The sequence below is a fragment of the Ammospiza caudacuta genome, chromosome 7, assembly GCF_027887145.1.
Source record: "Ammospiza caudacuta isolate bAmmCau1 chromosome 7, bAmmCau1.pri, whole genome shotgun sequence".
Classification (NCBI taxonomy): Eukaryota; Metazoa; Chordata; class Aves; order Passeriformes; family Passerellidae; genus Ammospiza; species Ammospiza caudacuta.
Genome location: NC_080599.1, coordinates 9,069,607 through 9,096,369, shown reverse-complemented (window position 1 = coordinate 9,096,369; position 26,763 = coordinate 9,069,607). Strand labels below are relative to the sequence as shown.

At 49.1% G+C, this 26,763-nt stretch overlaps 1 protein-coding gene across 1 annotated transcript; it reads right to left on the bottom strand.

The window, feature by feature from the left end:
• Positions 1-2,561: 2,561 nt before the first annotated feature.
• LOC131559627 (olfactory receptor 14J1-like) lies at positions 2,562-17,131 on the bottom strand (the record flags this gene model as incomplete). The annotated part of the gene is made up of 2 exons (XM_058808043.1): positions 2,562-2,702; positions 16,673-17,131. Coding segments are annotated over 2 exons (600 nt in total), but the record flags the coding sequence as incomplete, so codon positions are not given.
• Between the last annotated feature and the right edge of the window lie 9,632 nt (positions 17,132-26,763).

Genomic DNA, 26,763 nt, shown 5'->3' with positions numbered 1-26,763 from the left:
ACTGGTTTATACTGGGAGGGACTGGGGGTGCACTGGGAGGGGATTGAGGGATACTGGGAGGAGGGAATGGGACAGACTGGGACAAACTGGGGGATACTGGGAGGGAACTGGGACAAACTGGGAGGGACTGGGGGGAACTGGGAAGGGACTGGGACAAACTGGGAGGGGACAGGAGGGGAACTGGGATGAACTGGGAGGGACTGGGAGGGAACTGGTTTATACTGGGAGTGACTGGGTTATAGTGGGAGGGGACGGGGGCCGGGGGAGTCACTGGGATTCCTGAGCAGGGCGGGACTGGAACAAACTGGGACAAACTGGGGGGGACTGGGATAGACTGGGAGTTACTGGGATGGACTGGGGAGCACTGGGGAGGTTACTGGGAATTACTGGGATGAACTGGGAGTTACTGGGAGTTACTGGGATGGACTGGGAGTTACTGGGGGGTTACTGGGATGAACTGGGAGTTACTGGGATGAACTGGGATGAACTGGGGCCCCACGCACCTTCCCAGAGCAGCTGCTGGAACTGGAAATGGGGGGGGAGAACTGGGAGGGGGCGGGGCCAATGGAAGGGGCGTGGCAAAGGAAAGAAGGGGCGTGGTCATAGAAGGGGCGGGGGCAGAGCTGAGGAGGGGCCGGGGAGGGACTGGGACAAACTGGGGCATACTGGGATGGACTGGGAGGGACTGGGACATACTGGGAGGGGACTGGGGCAAACTCGGACATACTGGAAGTGATACTGGGATGAACTGGGAGGGACTGGGAGCGACTGGGAGTGATGCTGGGATGGACTGGTCTGTACTGGGATGTACTGGGAGTGATCAAAGAATGGACTGGGAGAGCCTGGAAGGGCATGGGGGCTGTACTGGGACAGACTGGGATGAACTGGGACAGACTGGGATGGACTGGGAGATACTGGGAGGCACTGGGGCAAACTGGGATGTACTAGGAGTGATACTGGGATGGACTGAGATGAACTGGGAGGGACTGAGAGGCACTGGAGGGTTAAAGGGGCTGTTCCCGCCGCCTGCCATTGGCTAACTCTCCCGCCCGTCACTTGCTGAGACCAATCAGTGCCTGGGAACACAACACTGGGGCGGGGCCTAGAGGCGGTGCCATTTTAGAAACTTTTAGCCTTCAACTCCCATCATGCACCGCGGCCCCATAGACGCCTAATGGAGCCGGGCCTACAGCTCCCGTCATGCCGCGTGGCCCAATAGACCCTAATGGAGCCGGGCCTACAGTTCCCGTCATGCCCCGGGCTCCCCACAGTGCCCGTTATCGCCTTCCCGTGCCCCATTGGTGCCCTCCAGAGCTCACCCAGGACCCCCAAATGCCTCCTGGGACCCCCAAACGCCCCAGAGCACACAGAGGCCTTCGAGAGCCGCTTTTGAGCCTACATCTCCCATCATCCCCCGCAGCCACAGAGCCCCCTCATAGACGAGTTCCGGCCCTGCCAGCCCCGACACGTCCCGCGCCCCAAGGAGACCCCTCAGAGCACCCCCAGGTGACCCCCAAGGGCGCCCCGAGGCCACAGGGTCCCCCCAGAGGCCCTCCCGGACCCCAAAACGCTCCGTCACAGCCACTTCCGGGATTACAGCTCCCATCGTGCCCCACAGCTCCATTAAGTGCCATTAAAGCAGGGCCTCTATCCCCCATGATGCCCCGCGGCCTGATTAAAACAAAGCCTTCATCTCCTGTGATGCACCGCGACTCTAATAAAGCAGCGCCTACAACTCCCATCATCCTCCGCGCCCCATAGATCCCTATTATATCCGTGCAAACACCTCCCATCATTCCTCGCGCCCTGTTGAGCCCCCTTATACACAGGCCTGCATAGAGCTCTATTATACCCACGCCTACATCTCCCATCATCCCCCGCGCTCCTTAGAGCCCCCTTATACACAGGCCTCCAACTCCCATCATGCCCCGTGCTCCATAGAGCTCATTATACCCGCGCCTCCAACTCCCATCATCACCTGCGCCCCATGGATCCCTATTATATCCATGCAAACAACTCCCATCATCCCCCGCGCCCCATAGAGCCCTATTATATCCGTGCATACAACTCCCATCATCCCCTAAGACCTCTAGAGCTCTATTATACCCGTGCATACAACTCCCATCATCCCTCACGCTCCACAGATCCCTATTATACCCGTGCCTACATCTCCAATCAACCCCCGCTCTCCGTTGAGCCCCATTATACCCGCGCCCACATCTCCATTATATCCGCGCATACAACTCCCATCATCCCCCGCGCCCCATAGAGCCTCATTATAGCCACGCCTCCAACTCCCATCAGCCCCCGCGCCCCACAGATCGCCGTTAATTCCCTCCCACACCCCAAAAACCCCTCAAAACAACGAAAAAACCCCAAATTTCTTTGACCACCAACACTCAGACACCTCTGAGCTCCCAAATCCTTTAATATTCGCAATTTCCCCCTGTTTAACCCCTCCCTCCCATTGAGTTCAGCTCAGCGCGTTTGACTGAGCTCCATCTCCTCCACCGGGGATTTTTGGGGGTATTTGGGGTTTTTTGGGGGGTTTTTGGGGTCCCTCAGAGCAGGGCCCGGCCCCGCTGGGTGGGCAGGACCCTGAATCTCCGTTTCAGGGCCAGGCGGTGCTGCCAGAATTTGTCATCGGGGGAGAAGCGGGTGGGGTGGGCCAAGCGTGTGGGGAGCCCGGCCGGGGACACTTTCTGAGGGGAAAATTACACAGAATCCTATAAAATCCCACAAAATCCCACAAATTATCCCAAATCCCCCCTCAGGACAAGCGAACTCCCCCAAAATTCCCCCAAAATCCTTAAAATTCCCCCCCCCCCCCCAAATTCCTCTCCTCTGGACACCTGAAGTTTCCCACCAAATTCCCCCCTCAGGACACCCCAAAATTCCTCCAAAATCCCAACCTGCCACTTCAGGACACTCAAAATCCCCCAAATTCCCCCCAAATGCCCCAAATTCCCCCCAAAAATCCTCCAAATTTCCCCAAAATCGCCCAGCTTCCCCCTCAGAGTCCCCCCCAAATCCCCCTAATCTCCCCCTCAAATTCCCCCCAAAATCTCTCAAATTGCCCCTCAGGACACCCCAAATCCCACAGATACCCCCAAAATGCCCCAAATTTCCCCCAAATTCCCCAATTTCCCAAAAATCTCCCAAATTTCCCCCTCAGGATCCCCCAAATTGCCCCAAAATCCCCAAATTCCCCCTCAAGACACCCAAAGTGCCCCAAATTCCCCCAAATCCTCCAAATTTCCCCAGTTATCCCCTCAGGACACCCAAATTCCCCCAAATTTCTCCAAAATAACCCAAATTCCCCCTCAGGACAACAGAAATCTCCCAAATTCCTCTAAAATTCCCCAAATTTCCCCCAAATCCCCAAATTCCCCCCTCAGGACACCCAAAATGCCCCAGATTCTCCAAATTTCCCCAAATTCCTCCCTCAGGAAACAAAAAATCCCCCAAAATGCCCCCAAATTCTCCCTCAGGATGCCCCAAATTTTCCAAACTGCCCCAAATCCCTCAAAATCCCCAAAATCCTCTAAATTCCCTCAAATTCCCCCTCAGGACATCAAAAATCCTCCAAAATTCCCCAGATTCTTCCCCAAATTCCTCCAATCATCCCCAAATTCCCCCTCAGGACAGCCAAAAATCCACAAAAATCTCCCCAAAATTCCCCAAATTCCCCCAAAATCCCCTCTAAGGACACCTAAAATCCCCCAAAATGCTCCAAATCCCCCAATTTCCCCCAAATCTCCCAAATTCCCCCCTCAGGACACCCTAATTCCCCCTCCGGACACCTAAAATCCCCCAAATTCCACCCAAAATCTCCAAATTTTCCCAAATTCCCCCTCAGGAGAACAAAAATGCCACAATTTCCTCTCAAATTCTCCAAATTCCCCCTCAGGACACCCAAATTCCACCAAAATCCTCCAAAATGCCCCAAATTCCCCCAAAAATTCCCTCTCAGAATAATCAAATTCTCCCAAATCCCCTCAAATTCACCTCTCAGGACACCCCAAATCAAAAAAATCTCCACACGATCTCCCAAATTCCCCCAAATTTTCTCAAAATCCCCCAAATTCCTCCAAAATTCCCCCAAAACTCTCTAAATTCCCTCAAATTCCCCCTCAGGACATCAAAAATCCTCCAAAATTCCCCAGATTCTCCCCCAAATTCCTCCAAAAATCCCCCAAATTCACCCTCAGGACACCCCAAAATCCCAAATTACCCCAAAATTCCTCAAATTCCCCCTCAGGACACCCAAAATGCCCCAAAATGCCCCAAATCCCCCAATTTCCCCAAAATCTCCCAAAATTCCCCCTCAGGATCCCCCAAATCTCTCCAAAATCCACAAACTCCCCCTCAGGACACCCAAAATCCCCCAAATTCCCCCTTAAGACACCCAAATCCCATACATTCCCCCCAAAATCCCTCAAATTCCCCCTCAGGACACCCCAAATTTCCTCCTCAGGAAACCAAAAACTCCCCAGATGTCCCCCAAATTGCCTCGAAAATCCACACTCAGGACACCCAAAATGTCTCAATTTCCCCCAAAATCCCCAAATTCCCCCCTCTGGACACCCAAAATCCCCAAAATGCCTCAAAAATCCCCCAAATTCCCTCCAAAATCCTTCAAATTGCCCCAAAATTCCCCAAATTTGCCCTTCAGGGCACTCAACTTCCTCCAAATTCCTTCCCCCAAATTCCCTCAAAATCCCCCCTCAGGACACCCAAAATCCTCCAAATTTCCCCAAAATTCCCTCTCAGAACACCCAAATTCTCCCAAATTCCTCAAATTCCCCCTCAGAACACCCCAAATCCCCCAAATTCCTCCCAAAATTCCACAAATTCCCTCAAAATCCTCGAAATTTCTCCCTAGATCCCCCAAATCCCTCAAAATTCCCCCAAATTCCCCCCTCAGGACACCCAAATTCCCCCAAACTTCCCCCTCAGGAAACCCAAAATTCCCCAAAATAACCCAAATTCCCCCATCCGGACAACAAAAATCCCCCAAATTCCTCTCAAATCCTCCAAAATTTCCTCTCAGAACCCCCAAATTCTCCCAAATCCCCCCCTCAGGACACCTAAAATCCCTCAAAATCCCCAAAGTCTCCAAATTTCCCCAAACTCCCCCTCAGAACATCCAAAATCGCCCAAATTCTCCCTCAGAACACCCAAACTCCCCAAAAATGCCCCAAATTTCCCCCTCAGGATGCCCAAATTCCCCCCAAAATCCCCCAAATTCCCATAAACTCCACCAAATTTCCCCAAAATTCCCCCAATTTCCCCAAAATTTCCCAAATTCCCTCCACAGGACAACCTGAATCCCACTAAAAAACCCCTTAGGACACCCAAATTTCCTCAAATTCCCCCCAAAATTCCCCCTCAGGATGCCCCAAATTCTTCCCCAAATTCCCCCCTCAAGACATCCAAACTCCCCCAAAATCCCCCTCAGGACACCCAAAGTCCCTCAAATTCCCCCAAAATCCCCTCAAATTCCCCCTCAGGACACCCCAAATCCCCCCCAAAATCCTCCAAAAACCCTCCCAAATTCCCCCAAATTCCCCAAAATCCCCCGTATTATCCCTCAGGACACCCCAAATCCCCCCCAAAATCCTCCAAATTTCCTCCTCAGGACACCCAAATTCCCATGAATTCCCCCCAAATTCCCCCAAAATTCCCCTCTCAGGAAACCCAAACTTCCCCAAAATGCCTCAAACTCCCCCAAATCCCCCCTCAGGACACCCCAAATCCCCCAAATTCTCCAAAATCCCCCAAATTCCCCCCTTGGGACACCCAAAATCCCCCAAATTCCCATTTTTGACCCCAAACTTTCCCTTCCTTGACACAAATTCTCCTTTTTCAGTCCCCAATTTCCCTTTTTGGCCCCAAATTCCCCTTCTTTGGTCCAATTTTTCCCTTTTTTAGACTAAAATTCCCCTTTTTTAGATCCAGACTTCTCACCTGAGCACCCAAATTCCCCTTTTAGACCCAAATTCTCCTTTTTGAGCCCAAATTTTCCCTTTTTTCAGCCCAAATTTCCCTTGTGGAGCCCAATCTTCCCACCTGAGCACCCAAATTCCCCTTTTAGACCCGAATTCTCCTTTTTTGGTACAAATTTCCCTCTTTTGGACCCAAATTCTCCCATTTTCAGCCCAAATTCTCCATTCTTGGCCCCAAATCCTCCATTTTTGAACCAAATTTTCCCTTTTTAGTCCCAAATTTCCCTTTTTTGGACCCAAATTCCCCCCCCCCCTTTTTTTTTTTTGTTACAAATTTCTCATTTTTGGACCCAAAACACTTGATTCCAGTGGGTGGGAGAACCCAGAGATTTTCAAAAAGGATGGATGGGAAAGAGTAGTTTTCTTCACTGTGTGTGTACTTGGAGGATTGCTCTTTTTACTGTGCTTATTTATCTGTTTCACTAAAACAGCATTTGCCGTGCAGACCAACCTAAAGAAACCAAGGAAAGTGACAAAGTTAAGTAACCGTGATTACCAAAGTGCACAAGAAATTTACAGCCGATTCAAGAAATTAAATGGGAAACCCACAAATCAAAAATTGTAAGTTAATACGAGCTTCAAATTTAAGCTTGATCAAAGAGAAAGAGGGGGGACTGTTATGCACAAAAATTCTGTTGATTTTTTCTGTGAGAAAAAGGTTACCACTGTTGCTGCTGGGGTTCTGCCTGTGTTATGGTAGTTACGGGTCGCTGTTGTTAATGGTTGTTTCTGTATCACTGAAAGCCCTGGCTGGGGCGAGGTAATGGCCCTGCTCTGAGACAGTGAAGGGTGAGGACATCCCGAACAGCGAGGAGAAGAGACTTTGGAGGGGAGGGATGTGCAAAATACTCCAAGGACCAGCATGCTGTGTGGGACCCCTGCTCCGAATGCGCTGAGAAAACCCCAAAAACAACGAGCCAGCTCAGAGTTGAGAGATTGGAGTGATGTCTGGATGAGAGGAGCGGAGTGCTGGGCCTGCAGAGATGCTGAAAACCTTCGTTGTTCCTCACCCTGCGTTCGAGAGCCCCCGGGCCGGGTCTGGGAGGAAGTGAGACTGAGACCAATCCAACATCAGAGGGTGTTGATGCCCTAAAGGCTCCCACGAGGACCGGACCCCCAGCTCTGCCCCTGGTGGACAAAGCTGTGCATGTTGTCCTCCTCCTCTGAGTCGCCCTGGGAGAGACGACGGGGACTGCAGCCCCGCCGAGCTGCCCAATCCTGAGCTGATCACTTATAGTAAAGGCATTAAAAGGAGAAGAAGTCTCCTGGCCCTGTTTATTTCAAGCAGCACAAAGTTCCTTGGCAAGAGTCATTCTGCTCCTGAGGGGACACTTCAGGCACACCAAGGAAACAAAGCAACAACAAAACCAAACCAAATCCAGGCAATCAAACCAGAAATGAACCGAGAACAGTCCCTGTGTGTGTGTGAGACACAAGGACAGTGAGGGCAAGGATAAAAGGAATATGGGCCAAAAGTTTAACAGACCTCAAACTTAACAGGACTTATCTCGTACCTTAATTTTAACTGATACAGTCAACTACACAATTTAGCAAAAGAACAGCACTTAACACTATTTAACCTAACTTAAAACCTATGTTAGAAATTTAACAGAGGAATAAAACTTTACAATATTCAACTTAGCTTATAAGTTATATTTAACATAATGTAGCAAAAGAACAATTCTTAGAAGCATTTGACTTAGCTTAGACCTCATGACTTGACCTTACTTAAAGGCCTGACTGACTCAGCTATCCAAGGCACTCAAACCCCTCAGAGAGCAGCATTTCTGCCACATTTCCCCAGCACAGGCACTCCTGTGTGCACACAGATACAAAGAGTCAGTGCAAGGCACCTGTGAAAAATTCCCCTGAGGGCAGGGAATGCTCCCTGTGGATCCTTTGCCATCTCCCCAGCAGGCAAAGGGCTGAGCCTGGAGGAGTGGGGAGATCGGCCCAGGCTCCGTCGTTGTTTGGGATCCCCAAGTGCAGCAAATGGGAGAGTTCCCGGCTGGGAGAGGCCCCACTCAGAGGGAGTCGCTGGCCCAGGAGAGCTCCAAGGGCTCCTTTTGGAGCGCTGTTTGCAGGGCCCCAAGAGAGGGGCTGCAGTCCCAGCAATGGTTCATCCTGGCTGCCCTTGGCACCAACAGCTTTCTTTGGCAGTGTGAGAACAGGGATGTTGTGCCACTGAGGGAACAAAAACAGTTCCCAGGGCTGCTGATAAAGGAACCAGGAGCTGGCTGGGCAGCAGCAGTGCCTGGAGCAGACAGTGTTTGTGATGAGCAGCAGAGGAGCTGAGCCCAGCGGCTGTTGGCCAAGGCCAAGGCCCAAGGAGCATTTGTCAGCTGGCAGGGCAGCCTGAGAAGGGGAGGGGGGAATGCAGCAGCACAGGGCCCATGGAACCAAGGGACCATTGTGACATGGTGGGGCCCTGTAAGACCAAGGGACCATTGTGACACTGTGGGGCCCTGTGAGACCAAGGGACAACTGTGACACTGTGGGGACCTGTGAGACCAAGGGACCATTGTGACACTGTGGGGCCCTGTGAGACCAAGGGACCATTGTGACACTGTGGGGCCTCATGGAATCATGGAGAGCACTGTGACATTGCTGAGCCTCATGGAACAAGGGAATTGTAGTGATAGTGTGTGGCTCCATGAATGTAGGGATTGTTGTGACACTGGCAGGCCCCATCAAACCAAGGGTCCACCGTGACTCTGTGGAGCCTCATGGAACCAGTGAGACCATTGTGACCCTGGGGTTCCTTACAGAGCCAAGAGGACCATTGTGATACTGTGGGGCCTTGTGAAACCAAGAGGCCTTTGGGACACTGCAGGGCTGCATGGAACCAACCATTGTGACACTGTGGGGCCTCGTGTCATAATTGGTCCCTTGTGACATTGTTGACCCAAAGGAGAACATTGTGACACTAGAAAACCCCAGGGTCCAAAGGTCAATTGTGACATTTCAGGGCTCATGGAACAGAGGAGTCACGTGATATTGTGGGACCTGGAGAGCTACGGAGACCATTGTGACACTGCAAAGCCTCATGGATTCGTTGGGACCATTGTGACACCACTGGGCCTTATGAAACCTACGGACCACTGTGACAATGCTGGACTTCATTGAACCAAGGGTCCATTGTGACACTGCAGGTCTTCTTGTAATCAACAGGCGATTGTGCCTGACTGGTCCAGCTGACCTTGGCACATTGAGAGTCTCCTCATCTGCTATTGAAATACTGGGGCTCTGTGCTTTCCTTCTCATGGAAAAGAACTGGCCTTCTCCTCCAGACACCCATGGCCAGAATTGGGATTTCACCTCCAAAATTCCATATATCCAGAGATTGTTCCAATAGGAAGATTGTCAGGAAAAATCTGGCTGGTAATGGTTTCACAAGGGTCACATTTCATCTGTCCCCAAAACTCTGGGGAAGGCTCTGTGATTTCCTAACTTTGGGAAAGAACTGTCCTTCTAGTCCAGGTGCCCATGGCCGAGATTGGGATTTCACCTCCAACATTGTCCATTGTGACAGACTGGAGGAGATTGTTGGCTGAAAACATTTTGTCAGGGGTGGGGGGGGAGGAAGGGGCAGGTCCAGCCCTGCCCAGCCCTGGAACCCCAGCCCTGCCCTGCCCTGGAACCCCAATCCCCCCAGAGCCTCTATCCCAGCCCAGCAGTGTCTGCCAGTCCCTGGCACAGCACAGGCAATGCTCCACAGCCACCTCTGCAGCCCCAGCCCAGCTCCTGAGGGACCAAATGAGCCCAAGGCCCACCTGGGGGAAGGGCCCAGGGAGACCAAGGGGTATTGAAGGCTGACCACAAGGCAAGCACACATCTTGACCTTACCTGCTCTTGGAATTTCCATCTGAAATGTGCTGGAATCCAGGAGTTGGTACCTCTGTTTGTGCTCTTCTGTATTTTTTTGCCTTTCCCTCTTTCTGTCATTTCCTTCTATTTCTGTCCTTTTGTAAATTTGAGTAATGTAAAATTCAAATAGCTAAGAGTTTGTGAAGTTGAATGGGCCAAGTCAGTGCTTTAAGAAGTGTTCTGTGTTGATTGAATGTCGTTTTAAACCAGTTGCTAAAATTTCTCTCATTTTGTGAAGTTACCAGCAAAGTCTGTTTTGTTGTTTTGGGGTCCTGAAAATCTCTTGCTGGTATTTCTCCAGTACATCCTACTCAGAGGACACAAACAATTCTAATTCCTTTTAAATGTCTCCTTGAGAGAGTTTTTTGGGAATGGGAGTCAGGGCTTGTGTGTCCTGCTGGGCACAGCCCAGGCAGGGCTTTTCCAGCCACATTCCACACTCCACTTCCCAGCTGGATCCACCAGTGCCTCTGAGTTGTGCTGCCCCAGCCCCAGGGATGCTCTCCTTGTCTGCCCATTCCCCCACGGTCTCTGGGCAGGGATGGCCTCAGTAGGGGCTGCTGACATCCTCAACACCTTGGAGGTTGCTTCTGAATTTTCCTGCTCCAGAAGCTTGTTCAGCCTTCATCTCTTGAGTGCAGGAATTCAGTGTCCCAGGGCTCATTAACATTCAGAACACCTAAACAAGCCAAGCCTCTGGGAGTAATTTGATTTTAATTTTCAAATCTTTTGTGGTTAATTAGTCGAATTCCAGTAGTCTATTGAAGTTGAATAGATTCTCTTTAAAAAGACAGTGAGAAACGATTACTTAGGTAAAATTATGGTTTTTTCCCCTGTCAATTAATTGATACATCCTATCTCCAGCTGACACTGAATCCAAGTACCTCCTCATGCAGTTTGAATAGATATGAAATCAAGACCCTTCATGGCTGACAATCAGACTCTGTCCCTACCTCCACCCCACCATTTCCCCCATCCAAGCCCTGGCACTCAGAGCAGCCTTGTGCAAATCTGAGCTCCCTCCAGCCCAGGCTGCACCTGCAGCTTTCAGCTCCTTGGCTCCAACTCCCACCTGCTTTCCTTGGAGAAGAAGCTGCCCGAGACACAGAGGGATGTTCATTTCTTGTCAGCCAACAAAGCCAAGGGGAGGCACAGCTCCATCCAATACAAAAGTCATTCCTCTGCTGGGCTCTGCCCTGCCCCTGATCCCCACAGCCTGTCCTGTTTCCTTCATCCCTCATTTGCCAGGCTCTTTCTGGGACAAGGGAGCTCTGCTCTGGCTATGGAAGGAGGTGCAAGTGCAGCCACTGGAGTGGGAACCACAACTCATCAGGTTTGTGTCCTTTGGGAGTCAGGAACTGGTGGGACTCAGATGCACACGAAGTTTCTCTTCATGGCACAGGTAAAAATGTGAATATGATAAAATTTAATAAAAACCAAAACCCTTCCCTCTTCTCCATGTGACATTCCAGAAACATATGACATGTCCACCATCCACAAGGGATTTCCATACAGGAAGGATTTTAGACAAAGACAACTTAGTTGTAGTTTTATGTCAGTCTTGTTCCAGTTTGAAACAGGGCCCAGCATGGTGCCAGGATCATCAGAGAGCTGAGGTGTGTGCTGGAATTCAATGCCCTCCCCATCCCGCAGCAGCCCTGCATTTCCCTCCTGCAGCCTTGATCTCCAGGAAAGACATGGAGGCTCTTTGGGCTCTGGACTGTTCCTGCAGCCCCCAAGGGCAGCTGAGCTCTGCCTTTGGCACAGTCAGGCCTGGCCAGCACAGACAATGCTCAGCAATTCCCTGTATGTGCCTGGCCTTGCTGTCAGCCCCGGCAGTGGCTGCGTGGCCCCTTTGTAGCCCTGTGCTGGCCCAGCCATGGTGGCCCAGCCCCTGTGCAGGCCCAGCCCAGGCCAGGAGCATTGCGGCTGGGAACGGCCCCCGTGCCGTGGTGCCCACAGCAGCCTTGGGGCTCTGTGCCCCATGGCCTACCTGCTGGGCAGCCTCTGCCAGCTCCTGCAGAGCCTGTGGCCCCTCTGGGGCTGGCACAGACAGCCCTGCCTCAGGCTCTGCCAGCCTCTGGACCAGCAGAGAGGCAGCCAGGGCTGGCCATGGCCCGAAACAGGCCCTGAGACCTGCAGGAGGATGGAGCTGGGCCACAGCCAAACTCAGCCTAGGCCAAAGCTGAGCTCAGCAGCCAGAGCTGCCAAGGGCTGGGCACAGAGGCTGGCACTGACAAATGTCCTGGGCCCCCTCCCTGCTCTGTCCATGCCACCAAGGGCACAGAGCAGCCTCCTCTCTGGGCCACTTGCCTGTTTGCAATGCCTTGCACAGGCGCTGGCCCTGCCCCACAAGGCCTGGCCTGAGTCCTGCCCCTACACGCTCAGCCAGGCTGAGATGGACACTGATGGTTTCTGGGCCAGGCTCTCTGAGCCCAGCCCAGCTCCCTGCAAGCTCTGCCAGCCGCCCTGAGCTCTGGGCAGCGCCAAGGGCCTCCCCCCAGCCCAGCCCAGCCAGCTCTGGCCCCACAGCTCTGCTCAGGCCAGGCTGCTCTGGGCACTGCCCCACGGCCTCAGCCCCTGGCAAGGGCACAGCAGCAGCTGCAGCTGCCACAGGACTCAGCCCCAGCCATGGGGGAAGGTGCTTGGCCAAGGCCAAAGGAGGCTCCCTGGCTGCCCTGCTCCCCTCGGGCTGAGGTGCTGAGGGCTCTGCAGCCCCTGCTGCCATCCCATCTGCCCAGGGCAGCACAAGAGCCCTGGCCTTGGGGCCCTCAAGAGCTGCTCCTGCTCCAGGCCCAGGGCCCATGCCAAAGCTGGGGCAGCCACAAAGCTGTGCCCATTTCTGTCCATTGCTGCTCTGATGGGGATTGGTTCTCAGCTTCTTGGCATTTGATGATGAATTTTCCTCCTGCAGAGGCCTCTTCTTTCTTGAGCTCTTCAGTTCAGGAATTCATGGGAAAAGGCTCATAAACATTTCTTCACAACACCTGAAAAAGAAAAGCCACAGGGAATACTCTAGGTTTTCAATTCTTTCGTGGTTAATTAGACACATTTCTGAAGTGTATTCAAACTGAACATACTGTATTGAAAACAATGAAGAGAGAATTGATTTATCCTGTTAAGTTTTCTTTTCCTGTTTATGGACTGATATCAGCAATGTCCAATTGATATTGACCACAGCACCTTCTAATGCAGTCTGAATAAATATTAAAATCTAGAGCTTTAAAGCGGACGATCAGTAATGCTTTGTCCCCACCACTTACCCACCATTTCACTCATCCAAACCCTGGGAACCCTATGGATCAGGAACAGGTAAGATACCATCCTTGGAAGTGTTTAAGGAAAGACTGGATGTGGCACTCAGTGCCATGGTCTGGGTGAAAAGATGATGTTGGGTTCTAGGTTGGACTTGATGCTCTCCAAGGTCCTTTCCAGCCTGGTTGATTCTCTGATGATTGTGACGCTGCAAGGCCCTGGGGAAGCAAGGGGCCATTGTGACACTAAGCAAGGGGCCTGGTAGCACTAATGGGACAATGGTCACACTGTGTGTGACATGGCAGCACAGAGCCAAGGGGCCATTGTGACACTGTGGGGCTGAATGGAAGCAAGGAGTCCATGGTGACAGACAGTCTGGGTCCTGCTGGAATCACAGAGGCCACTGGGACACTGCAGGGCCTTGTGGAACCAAGGGGCCATTGTGCCACTGTGGAACCAAGGAGACCCTTGGGAGAGCGTGGGGACAATGGAATCAAGTGGGCATTGCAGCATTGCAAGGACTCTGGGAACTGAGGGAACAATTGTGACACTGTGGTGCCCCGTGGAACGAACGCGTCCCTGGTGATACTGCAGGATCTTGTGTCACCAGGGCTCCATTGTGACACTGCAGCACCAAGGAATTCATTGTGGCACTCTGAGGCCTCATTGAACCAAGAGGCCACTGTGACCCTGCGGGGCCTTGTGGAACCATGCAGAGCTTTGTGACAGAGCAGGATCTGGTGTCATGATGGGGCCATTGTGACACTGCAGGGCCCCATGGAACCAAGGGGTCAGTGCTGCTCCTCAGGGACTACTACAATGAAGGAAATATGTTTGACACCGTGGTGGCCCTTGGGACCAAGAGGCCATTGTGACACAGTGGAACCAAGGAGAGCATTGCTGCACTGCCAGACCTCGTGGAACCAAGAGTCCATTGTGACAATGCAGGGCCTTGGGGGACATGGTGAGATTGTGACACCAAGGGATGCCAGGGAACCAAAAGGAACATTGTGACACTGGGAGGCCTCATGGAATCATGGAGACCATTGGGACACTCTGGGGCCTCATGGAACCGTGGTGACACCAAGTTGGCTGGAAATGTAGATCTGCTGGAGGGTAGGAGGGCTCTGCACAGGGGCCTGGACAGGCTGGATCCAGGGCCCAAATCCAACAAGGTGAGGTTGAACAAGTCCAAGTGCTGGGTCCTGCACTTTGGCCACAACAACCCCTGTAGCACTACAGGCAGGGCACAGAGTGGCTGGACAGCAGCCAGGCAGAAAGGGACCTTCAGGGAGTGATAGACAGCAGGCTGGACATGAGGCAGCAGTGTGCCCAGGTGGGCAAGAAGGCCAATGGCTCCTGGCCTGGATCAGGAATGGTGTGGCCAGCAGGAGCAGGGCAGTGATTCTTCCCCTGTGGTCAGCACTGGTTGGGCAGCTCCTTAAATGCTGTGTCCAGTTCTGGGTTCCCCAATTTAGGAAGGACATGGAGGGGCTGCAGCATTTCCAGAGAAGGGCAACAAGGTTGTGGAGGGGTCTGGAACACAGGAGCTTTGAGGAGTGGCTGAGGCAGCTGGGGTTGTTTTTCCTGGAGAAGAAGAGGCTCAGGGAAGACAAGCAGTGTCAGGACACAGGTTGGACTTGATGATCTCCAAGGTCTTTTCCAACCTTGCTGAATCTGGGATTCTCTGAAACCACCCTTGGAGCAGTTGCAAGATGAGCAACGGAAAGTATCTCTTTCTCCTGCCTGGCTCGCCAAGAATGTTTTGCGGAGAAAAGAAGAAACTTCACAACTTCGTAAAAGTTGTAAAGCTCGGTATGCTTTATTGCGGTGCGTGCTGGATGCAAGCTTCTTCAATAGGCAAGCGTACTTCTGAAGATTTTGGGTCTTCTTTTATCTCCTGTTAAAATGCATATGCATACAGTTTCACAATAAGTTCATACATATTCATTGTGCGTGACATTTAGCACTAGTTCTTTTTTCTCAGAGGAATTCTTAGGTCTGGGGCAGATTGACTTTGTGGTAATTTCGGTTTTTCTTTCTCTGTCTCTTTGCTGTTTCTGGAATGCGGCTTTTCTTTCAGCTTTGGCTTTACAGACTTCTCACTTCTTCTAGGCACTTCACTTAATTCAAAATAGATCTCTACTCTATCTCACCTGGGCCTCCTCTTCAGAAGCTCCAGCAGCCCAGGTCCCTCAGCTTCTCCTGCCAGCCCCAAAGCCCATCCTGTCAGTCCTGCAGAGCCTCTGCAGCTCCTCCTCACTGCCCAGAACAGGGACCCCCAGAGCCAGACACAGCAGCCCAGATGTTCCCCCCTGGCCTGGGGTGCCTCTGGCAAGGGAGCAGCACCAGGCACTGCAGGAGCCTGCAGACAATTCCTGCAGCACTTGTAGGATGATCCTGCTGCCCAAGGGACGTTCCCATGGTGCCAAGTCAGGAACTGCAATGGGGAGTGGGGCCAGAGACGAAAGGGCAAACAGGGATGGGCTGTTTGCAGGAGAGGGAACAGGGGTGGGCAACAGGAAGAGATTTGTGCCAGAGTAAAGAAAGCCAGGATGAAGCAAAGGAAATGCTCAGGGCAGTTTGGGAGTGGCTGCCACGCAGCCCTGGCTCTGAGCAACAGCGTCTGCAGTGGGACAGGAAACTCCCAGCAGATGGGAACAAACTTTCTGGCTGACTGCAGAGGCCCGGACAAAGCTGAGTGGTTTCCCTGGTGTTCCCCCAGCCCTTGCTGGCCCCAGGGGCTGATGGCATTTGTGCCTCTGGACCATGTCCCCACACCAACTGCAATGGGCTGTTCACGGGGCTTTTAAGTGCTGAGAATTGGCCTGCCCGTGTTCTTGAGAGAGCCTGGGCAAGGAGCCTGGAGCCCCCAGGGCCTGGCCTGAGGTGTCAGCGCTGCCCCAGCAGTGCCCATGGCCTGTCCCTGCTGCAGCCCCGGCACTGCCACCCCCAGGGCTGTGCCCGGCCCCGAGAGCACTCAGGCCCTGCAGCAACACCAGGGCCACCAGGGCAGTAGGGCAGGGCCACGGCAGCAGCACTGGCAACACCAAGTGCTGCTGCTGCTCAGCACAGCTGCTGGGCCAGCACTGATCTGCCCCCAGCTCTGCACACAGACATTGCTGCACTGTGCAGAGAAGGCAACAAAAGGGGGATCTCCAGCGAAAACTTTGCTGGACTGTGGCAGTGAGGATCTATGTTCTTGATAGCTTCATATGAAATGAATCCTTTATTTCATTTAAAGGTATCAAGAGCACAGCTCCTCACTGACACAGTCTGCAGGTCACAGTGGAAGTGTGGAGAAACAAAATGATATATGGCAAAATTGATTGCTTTCGTTTAGGGACAACATTAAAAATGGTAAACAATGAAAAAGAAGCTCCAAAATGAAGCCAACAAGAAATATCAAAGACAACTTTTATTACAAATTATTCTCAGAAACTGTCCAGCAGTTCAATGTTTCTTACATTGTCTAGTCATCAGTCTCCAGACTGCAGTCTTGAGCTCCTGGTTCCTCAGGCTGTAGATGAGGGGTTCAGGGCTGGAGGCACCACCGAATACAGAACTGACAGGGCCAGATCCAGGGATGGGGAGGAAATGGAGGAGGGTTTCAGGTAGGCAAAAAAGCCAGTGCTGACAAACAGGGAGAGCACGGCCAGGTGAGGGAGGCAGGTGGAAAAGGATTTGTGCCATCCCTGCTCAGAGGGGATCCTCAGCACAGCCCTGAAGATCTGCACATAGGAGAAAACAATGAACACAAAACAACCAAAGGCTAAACTGGCACCAATCACAATGAGCCCAAGTTCCCTGAGATAGGAGTATGAGCAGGAGAGCTTGAGGATATGGGGGATTTCACAGAAGAATTGACCCAGGGCATTACCTTTACACAGGGGCAATGAAAATGTATTGGCTGTGTTCATGAGAGCATTGAGAAAGGCAATGGCCCAGGCAGCTGCTGCCATGTGGGCACAAGCTCTGCTGCCCAGGAGGGTCCTGTAGTGCAGGGGTTTGCAGATGGACACGTAGCGGTCGTAGCACATGATGGTCAGGAGGAAATACTCTGCTGAGAGGAATAACACAAAGAAAAACAGCTGTACAGCACATCCTGAGTAGGAGATGTTCCTGGTGTCCCAGAGGGAATTGTGCATGGCTTTGGGGACAGTGGTGCAGATGGAGCCCAGGTCGCTGAGGGCCAGGTTGAGCAGGAAGAAGAACATGGGTGTGTGCAGGTGGTGGCTGCAGGCTACGGCACTGATGATGAGGCCATTGCCCAGGAGGGCAGCCAGGGAGATGCCCAGCAAGAGGCAGAAGTGCATGAGCTGCAGCTGCCGCGTGTCTGCCAATGCCAGCAGGAGGAAGTGGCTGCTGGAGCTGCTGTTGGACATTTGCTGTGTCTGAGCATTTCAACCTGCAGAAGGAGGAAAGACAGGGCAATTGGGGGGGGGGGGGGGGGGAGATTTCTCACAGAAAAGTCAAAGCTCTTTCTCATAGAGTCTTTCCTGTCACTGAACACCTCCTCCTGTCCATGTCTCAGAGATCTTCCTTCAGCTCTGTTACTGGAGCTCTGATTGCTGCTGGCCAATGCTGTGTGAGGAGTTGGACCTTCACCTGCAGGATGGCTGGGAGTCAGTCCTGACCCCCAGTAAGTGCAGGGGAACAGGGCCCAGGCCTGGTGTTGGGACTTGGATAAAGAATGTTCACCTAAGGCAGAGGAGCTGCCTGGGTGAAGGGCTGGGGATGACAGGAGGCAGAATGAGAGATTCTGCTGTGCTGTGGAAGAACAGAGAGTCCCGCGAGGCAGGAGGATTGTCTGAGGCTTAGTGCAGACTGAGGGGAGCTGCTCTGTCCCTCTATCCTTTTCCAGCTGCCCTGCACTTGCACCTTTCTGTGATCCACTCCCTTGTTACCCTCGACAGCCAGGAGACACAGCTGACAGCAAAGGGATCCCTGGAACACAAAGTGGCTCCTGCCTTTCCCAGAGTCATGAGAATGGGCTCATTTCCAGCCTCCCAGGCTGCCCTGCCCAGAGCTCCCTGGGCACAGGGAACTGGGACACCCCATTGCTGTGCTCAGCCTGCACAGGAGGAGCCCAAACGCTGGGCCTGGCCCTGCAGCTGGAACTGCCATTGCAGAGAGCCCCTCAGCAATGCCAGCAGCACCTGGGCAAGGCAAGGAGAGAGAGAGAGCGGGGCCTGAGGAAAAGCCTTTCCCTGGCCAGCCCTGCCCAGCCCCTGCCAGGCAGCAGCAGGGCAGGACAGTGGCCCTCGGGCCCTGGTCAGCAGGGAATGGGTGCATGGCCACAGAGATGCCCTTCATCTCTGGGGCTGCTGTGCCGGCCCAGGAGGGACTGAGGGCCCCGAGCCCCCGGGCTGAGGGCTGTGCTGTCTGCAAGGGGACACAAGAGCTGTGCTGCTCAGGGCAGTGTCTGCCCTACAGGGCAGGCCCGGCAGGTGACACATCTGCCCTGCAGCAGGGCTTCCCTCAGCATTGCCTCCCTCCCTGCCTGCCCACGGCTCTGCTGCTGGAGCTGTCCCAGCAGCTCTGCTGCTCCTGTGGCCCAGGGCTCCTTCCCTGCCAGAGCTGCCAGAGCCCAGCCCAGGCCCTGGGCCAGCCCTGCCCTGCAGCTGCTGGGCCCTGCAGGGATTAAAGAACAGCTCCCCCAGTCTGGGCATCATGGAAAGCTGATGGTGGATGGGTCTGGAGGTTGGGCAGGTGCAGGCACTTGCTGAGGTGCCCAGGAATCCTCAGTGTGATGGTTTAAGAGTCTCAGCCCCTGCTCTGCCCTGCACAGCTGAGTTTCCACTGCCACCAAGCTGAGCCAGGGAAAAGTGGGAGCACAGATTCAGGAAAGCAGAGACCCAAGCAGGAAACCCGAGCCCTGAATAAGTTCATGAAAATTCCCCTCAGGAATGAGCTGGGCATGAGCTGGAGCTCTGAGCAGCTCTGGCCCACACAGCACCCTCTGCACAGCAGCAGGAGCTGCCATGGCAGGAGTCACTCTTTGCACCCACAGCTCCCCTGCAATGTCCATGGGGAGCTGCCAGGCATGCTGATAGCTGCCCCTGGCAGGTGGCACATGCCCTGGGCTGGCGAAGAGCCCTGAAGTCTGCAGGAGCTGCTCTGCAGGACAGCCCTGGGCAGCCCTGGCTGCAGCCCCAGCTTCACCCCCTGCAGCCGTCCCTGGCAGCAGCAGCCGTCCTGCCCTGTCCCTCTGACGGTGCCCAGGGCAGCCCTGCTCTGCAGTACATCCTCCCCCAAAGCAGAAACATCAGCAGAGCCATCCTTACAGTCACATCAGTTCTGTCCTGGGTCAGTTTAAGGAGATCCCTGCAGCCAGAGACTGACTGCTTCAGAAGTGGTGATGAGACAAAGTAGACATCCATTCTGAATTAAGTGAAGTGTCTAGCAGCAGTGAAAAGTCTGTGAGGCCAAAGCTGAAAGAAAAACTTGCATGCTGAGACAGCAAAGAGACAGAGAAAGAAAACCAGAAAAGACCACGAGGTCAATTTGCCCCCGACCTAAGAATTCCTTTAATAAAGAAGAACTAGTGATAAATGTCACGCAGAATGAATATGTATGAACCTATTGTGAAACTGTATACATATGCATTTAGAAGAGGAGACAAAAAGAGACCTGAGATCTTCAAGAGTACGCATGCCTTTTGAAGAGAATTTTCTCCGTATGCGTCCAGCGCCATAAATAAACATACCAAGCTTTACAACTTCTATTAAGTTGTGAAGTTTCTTCTTTTCTCTGCAAAACATTATGGCGAGCCAGGCAGGAGTTCTCTGTCCCCGCAGAGGCAGAAGAGATAGACAGACCTCCAAAGCGCGCCCTAAGATTTTTTTCCTAGTGAAGCTCCGCTTGTCTCAACTTGCCACCTGCGGAGACAGACAACGACCCGCTGGCCTGCAGAAGAAGATACAGTATGTACTGAAGAGCCCCCGGGAGAGAGAAAAGAGAGCAAGAGAGTAAACCACCCAGAGACGTCTGAGTTCAGCTGATGGAGCAGCTGTATTAGAGATGGAGTTCATCATTCTGATAGAGCAGAACCGCTAAAAGCTCTAGAAGTGAGCCAAGTGAACCCATGTATGTGTGTGTTGAAAATTCATCGTTCTGATAGAGCAGAACCACTAGTGGCTCTGGAGGTGAGCTAAGTGAACCCGTGCATGTGTGTATTGAGAGTTCATTGTTTTGATAGAGCAGAACTGCTGAGCGTGTGTGTGTTTTGTTTGTGTGTGTGTGTGATGTCCAGACACTGTGTTGCTGTATAGTTAATGTGTACATTGTGTAGTCAGTGCACTGTGTTTGTAATCGTGCAAGTAATAAGTGTATAGTGTATAAAAGAGAGTAAATCTACAGTACCCTACAGTGTGGAGAAGTCAGTACTACCAGTGTTTGAAGCAGCCGAGTAAGGCCTGAGGCACCAGCTGCAGCAAGCTGCGGGGGCAGAGAGAGAAGTGCCCTGCAGAGAAGCGAGTAGAAGAATGTCAGTGATAGTATTTATCGTGTTTAAATGTAGTGATTTGTGTAGATTTAGTACATTTTAACCGGGAGTATGAGCTCAGAGAGTTCCTTTGCCTTAGATGTTTAGACTTGATCTCTAGACTGTGTGCTGTTATTTTGACTGTGTCCAAGAAAAATTGATGTGAGTAAATGCCGAATTATAATATGCTTTGTTGTGTTGAGAAAAGTGAGCACTTTGAAAAATATGCCCTTTCCCAGTAATTTTGTGTGGTGATTTTCTTCCGCTGCATTGTAGTAATTTGATTCTCAGATTGTATAATAGTGTTTGTAGAGATTTTAAGATTTTGTTGCAACAAGAGTATCATTTTACACAAGAAAACTATAGTACAGTAATTTATGCTTAACTATGATAAAGCAAGTTAAAAGAATTCCAAGAATTCTCCCCCTCACAGCAATTCAAGCCTTAGCTCTAGTGAATTTAAAATAAAAGGAGGGAAGTGTGTGTGTCTGTGGGCATATCAGAGTTTCGGCTGTGACCAGCACAGCCTTTTTGCAAAGCAGTAGAACAAGTGTAAGTAGACACAGTGCTTAATTAGATTGTGCAAAAAGAGAACTAGAAAAGACTGATATTTTGTAAAACAGAGTTTATATAGAAGAGATGAATGAAATGAATTAGTTATTGAAACTTATGAGATTTATGAGACTTCAGTTAGTACTGCAGTAAGTCTAGACTAGAAACAATCTGCTGTAGAAATTTAAAGTTCTCTGTAACAAACAGAAGAGCCTGCCTTTGTGAGCAATTTCAGAGAGCCTTTAGTGCATCAAGAAGCTAGCATGCTGTATGAAGTGACAGTAGCTGTCCCCTGAGCACAGAGACAACTCTAGCTGCCCCGTCTCCCCAGAGAACACGAGAATAGCCTGTGAGCAAAAGCTAAATATGCAAGTATTATTGCAGTGCAGTGTTTATGAGAAACACTAGTATTGCTGTTTTGCTGTTCTAATAAGTGTCAAAGCACATGCCCCGAGTGTAAATTAGAAGTTTCTAGTCAAGCAGATTCAGAACCTAAAGTCTTAAAGCTTGTGTATAAGAATCACATCTGCCACCTAGAGCTGTGTGTATAAGAAGAAAATTGAAAAACTACTGTGAAAGTCTGTAAAAAAGTTTAAGTAGAAGCGAAATAAAGCAAAGAGAAATAAATAATAAGTACTGACCAGAACAAACGCAAACAAGTTCCTAAATTAGCCCCTTTTGAGAGGGGCTCACTGAGAAGAAGTTGCCAGTAAGAGCAGCTCAGAAAATAAAAAGATTTATAATACTTCATTGCTGTTAGTACTGTTTTATAATAAGAAGATAAATAGGATGGAGTTTTTGTATGCTGAAATGTCTTTTTATTTTAAAGAATCACCCAAAATGGCAAAGAGACTGTAAGATCAGACCACCCTCTAGTCTTAGCCCTTAAAAAAGAAAACAAAGCAAAGAGAAAGCAAATCAAACATGTTGTTCAGCATGCAGCATAAGATAGCAACATATAAAATCAAGCAAAGATTATCATGCTGAAATGCAAAGCAATCACAGTTCGCAAAATAAGTACATATGATTTGCTAAAAGCTCCTCCCAAAGTAAGAGAAGAAGAGTAAAGATAACCTCCCCAAAAGAGAAGAATTTTTGTCGACACAAGAGTCATATATTCAGTTTTAAATAAAGCTTTAGTACCTGTGGAGAAAGTTTATATTGTAGTGTGAAGAATGAACAACTAGCCAGTCTGAGAAAGCATGCTTGTGCAAAACTTTAAAGTAACATGTGTACTATGTGTACCTAAAGGCTTTTGTACGATTTGCTCAATTTACTAAACATTCTCAAATGAGAAAGGTTACTCTAGAAGCAAATAATATAAAGATGTTAAGCTTAACATTAACAGACACTGAAATTAAGAAAGACATTAGTAAAGAGATATTAGAATAAGTAAATAAGTGTTTTCAAAAGTATGAGCCTCTGCTGTACCAGAGAGAGTAAAAGATGCTCCCCCATGAGCACCAAGCTTAAAGAAAGAACACAACTAGTGAGAACTGAGTAGTACCCTCAAAATGAAGATAAAGAAAGAATCAGCCCAATAACTGATAGTACTGGATTAAGGGCTGTCAATAAGATAACACAGAATTTATACCCTGTGGTAGCAAATCCATATACTTTACTAACTTGTTTAACACCTGAGCTAACCTGGTTCACTGTTTTAGGCCTAAGAGATGCCTTCTTTTGCCTCCCTATCCACGAAGCCAGACAGAAAATTTTTGCATTCAAACACAACTCACATAGTCCATATGCCTGAAAGCTTCAAGATTCCCCACTCCGATTAGAGAACAGCTTACAAAGACCCAGAGTCCCAAGAAGCTCCACAAGAAAAAAGAAGTGGTTGCAGTACGTAGACGATCTTCTAGTAGCCACTCAGACGAGAGAAGCAAGAGAAGCCTGAACAGTAAGCCTTTTGAATTTCCTAGGACTCCAAGGACGCAGAGTATCAAAGAAAAAAGCACAAGTAGTGAAACAGAAGGTAATCTACCTAGAATAAGAAGTGAATGCTGAGCAGCAGACTTTTAGGCAGAGAAGCCCTATGCCAAACCCTGAAACCCCACACAATGATAGAACTCCGAACCTTCTTAAACATAGCAGAGTAGTGCCAGCTGTGAGTTTATAATTATAGACTGCTCATCAGACCCCTCTATGCTCCTATTGCCAATAGAAACAGAGATCTCCAGTAGACAAAAGACGCCACACGAGCCTTTCACCAGCTAAAGAGCGCCCTCATGTCAGCTCCAGCTTTGAAACTTCCAAATGTAAGTAAAGCATTCTTTCTATTTTTCCACGCAAAGAATAGCCCTTAGAATATTAGCTCAAGACTTAAGTCCATACCAGAGAGTAGTTGCTCACTTCTCTAAGCAACTAGATGCAACAGCCAAAGGATGGCCAAGTTGCCTCAGAGCTGTAGCAACAATTGTGCTGAATATTCAAGAGGCACGCAAGTTTACCCTGAGACAAAAATGACTGTGCTAGTGTCCCACACAGTGTCTGCAGTACTAGAAGTAAAGAGTAGCCACTAACTTTCACCACAGAAGTTTCTGAAATACCAGGCCATCATAGTAGAATAAGATGATGTAGAGATAGTAGTGACTAATATTGTCAACCCAGCTTCTTTTCTCAGTAAAATCAAAAAGAAGCAGTACACCATAGTTGCCTAGAGACCATTAAAGCTACCTACTCCAGCCGCCCAGACTTAAAAGACACTCCTCCAGAAAATGCAGAAACCTAGTTCACTGACAAGAGCAGCTACATTGCCAGTAGAAAGCAACATTGCAAAGTTCACAGTGACTACCTGCAGAGAAGTAATAGAGTCTAGACCCTTACCAACAGGTACCTCTGCACAGAAAGCTGAGATAAATGCATTGACCCATGCCTTAGAAACAGCAAAAGGCATTCAGAATTGTGCATGCACATAAAGCCATCTAGAAAGAGAAAAAACTGCTGACCTCACAAAGAAAGAAGAGACAATCCAGCTGCTAGAAGCAGTTCAGCTACCTGAAAAAGCATATTAAAGCACACCAAAGCGTGAGCTTAAAATTAGAAGAAAGAAATGAGCTAGCAGATAAAGAAGCAAAGAAAGCAACAAAGAGTGAAGTACAAATTTTCCTCGAAAGTAAGCCATAATACAATAATACTAATCAAAAGAGATGTACAACTGCAAGAAGTGAGCTACCATTGAAAGAGAGCTAGTAATCCCTTCCCATTTTCGTAGTTACTAGTGAAAAAAGAGCACTAGAAAACACACTAAATCCTAACTACTTAAAAGCCTTTTATAGAGTGTAGCTCCTTTCTTGAAACGACCAAAGCTGCAAGTGATACAGAGTGCATTGAAATGAAGTGTTGACTTTAAAGTAGTAATTTCCACAAGCTTTCTAAAACACACATCTAATTGAAAGAATCGTTGTATCATTGTCAAGAATTTATATGCCACTATCACTCAAGTAAGCCGACAATGTGATCCTTGCCTCCAGACTAACCCCAAAGTACCCCCCCAAGCCAAAACTCAATCAGACTGAGAGAAGCCATGAGCCTGTACAGCAGCAGCAAATCAACTTCTCAGAACTCCCAAGGAAAGGGGGGTATCAGTATTTACTAGTATTAATAGATACATTTTCAAAATAGCCAGAAACATTCCCAACCAAAACTGTCAAAGCTCAAAAAGTAACCAAATTATTTTTACAAAAAATAATACCATGCTTCAGAGTTCCAGCCACAATATCCTCAAATAAAGAATCACATTTCATTTCCAAAATAGTGCAACAAATTAGTAGCCATCTAGACCAAAGAGTTAGATAGCCTAGAAATGATGTATATGTTAAGTCTATTACAGAGAAGACTTCAGAACCACAGTAAGAAAAACCACTGCAAGTACTTCTCACTACCTTCACTGCAATCAAAATCAAGGAGCAAAATGCCTAAATCCATCACTCTCAAGTGAAGAAAGCCCAGAAGCCCCTTCAAAAGTGACACCAAAAGACAATGAACTGAGACTAAAACTTACTCGAGCAAAATGAGTATATTGCAATCGAGAGTAGTTCATACTTTAGTTTACAAAATTGTTTTGTATAGAATTATAACTAAAGTTTTAGAACTAGAGAGTACCTCTACCCAAAGCAATGCTGAATAGCCTTAGTCCCTAGCATTTAATCAGTATACTAAATCCATGAGAAAACCTTCTGAAATAAAAGATTTAAACATATCTACTATAGTAATCCACGAGAATCAAGTATGTGAAGAGCAAAAATAGCAAGAACAAAAACTGCAGACACTTCAAAGAATCAGAAGAAAAAAGATCAAAGTAAAGTGCCAAGTCATCAATAGAGTAGCTTATGAAAGACCAGATGTAATTAATGTCTAAACCTCCCCTAGTGTATATGAACACCAAAAAGTCTGTAATAACCTAATCAGTTTCCTTAAGTCATTTTCCAAGCTAGTTAGCTGAACACCCAAGCAATAGCTAGTAAAGAGTGCTAAACTGCAAGTAGTAAATTAACCCAAGCAAAAAAAGTGATTTTCTTTATTTATAGCTATCCCTTTTCCTACTGAGATTTAGATCAGTGATTGTCCCAGTCTGAAACAGTTAGATTCTGCTTAAAAGAAGTAGAAAGAGACCCCCCTCAGAACTCAGCAACAAACTGTAAGATTTTGAGCGTCGCTTTTGTGCTGAGTGTTTCAAGTAACAGAAACCTAATCCCAGTTTCTTCTAAAGCACTGCAATAAATTTAAGCTCTTCTCTCAAATTTCCCCATCATTATTTACTCAAAGCTTAGACCTGAAATATTTCTACCCAAATCCCATATGTTCCAGCCAGTTTTATTCTCATCTGTTTGACAAATACTGTTATCTTCTGCCCTGAACACAGTCCACAGCTTGATCTTAGCTAGAAGCAAAGTAAGTAAAGTTTTGTAGACCAAATGAGACATTCCTGCTTGCCACACATCTAAGAAATCAAGTGCTTTAGAAAGAGAAAGAGAAGTTAGATTCCCTGAAGTCTCTACATTTCAAAACAAATATCTGCCTCAAGTATGACCTAAACCTCTGTCAAATACGCTTGTGAAGTGTGTCTGAATTTACAGTGTGAGCCCAACACATCCCTCTGACAAGAAAAGACAGTCATAGACAGAAAGCAATTCCTAGTCCCCGTAACAAACATCTAACTAACATATTAAAGACAAAATTAAGAGTTTTAAATAAAATTAATTCAAAAATACTAATAAATAAACTAGCCACTGCAGCAAGTAGCCTAACAAAATTAAAGCAGCCTTTATAGTAATCTCTATTAGCATTAAGAACTAGCCAGTGACAGATTTCAAAAGTACTGCCAAAGTAAAGAAGTATAAAAAAGCCAAAGACCAAGACCACAAGTTGATAGTAGAAGCACTTAGTATAATTCAAGATAATGTATCTTTAGCTTTCAGTTGTATGCAAGCACAGTTAAAGATGCAAGCAACAGCAGCTCTAATCATATAAGAAAAGAGTAATTTTCCGGCTAAAATTAAAAAAATTGTGTAAGATAATGCAATTAATATTAAAAAGAAGTTTCAATCCTAGTAGACTATGGTGAATTTCACCTATAATCCTGTTTCTAAT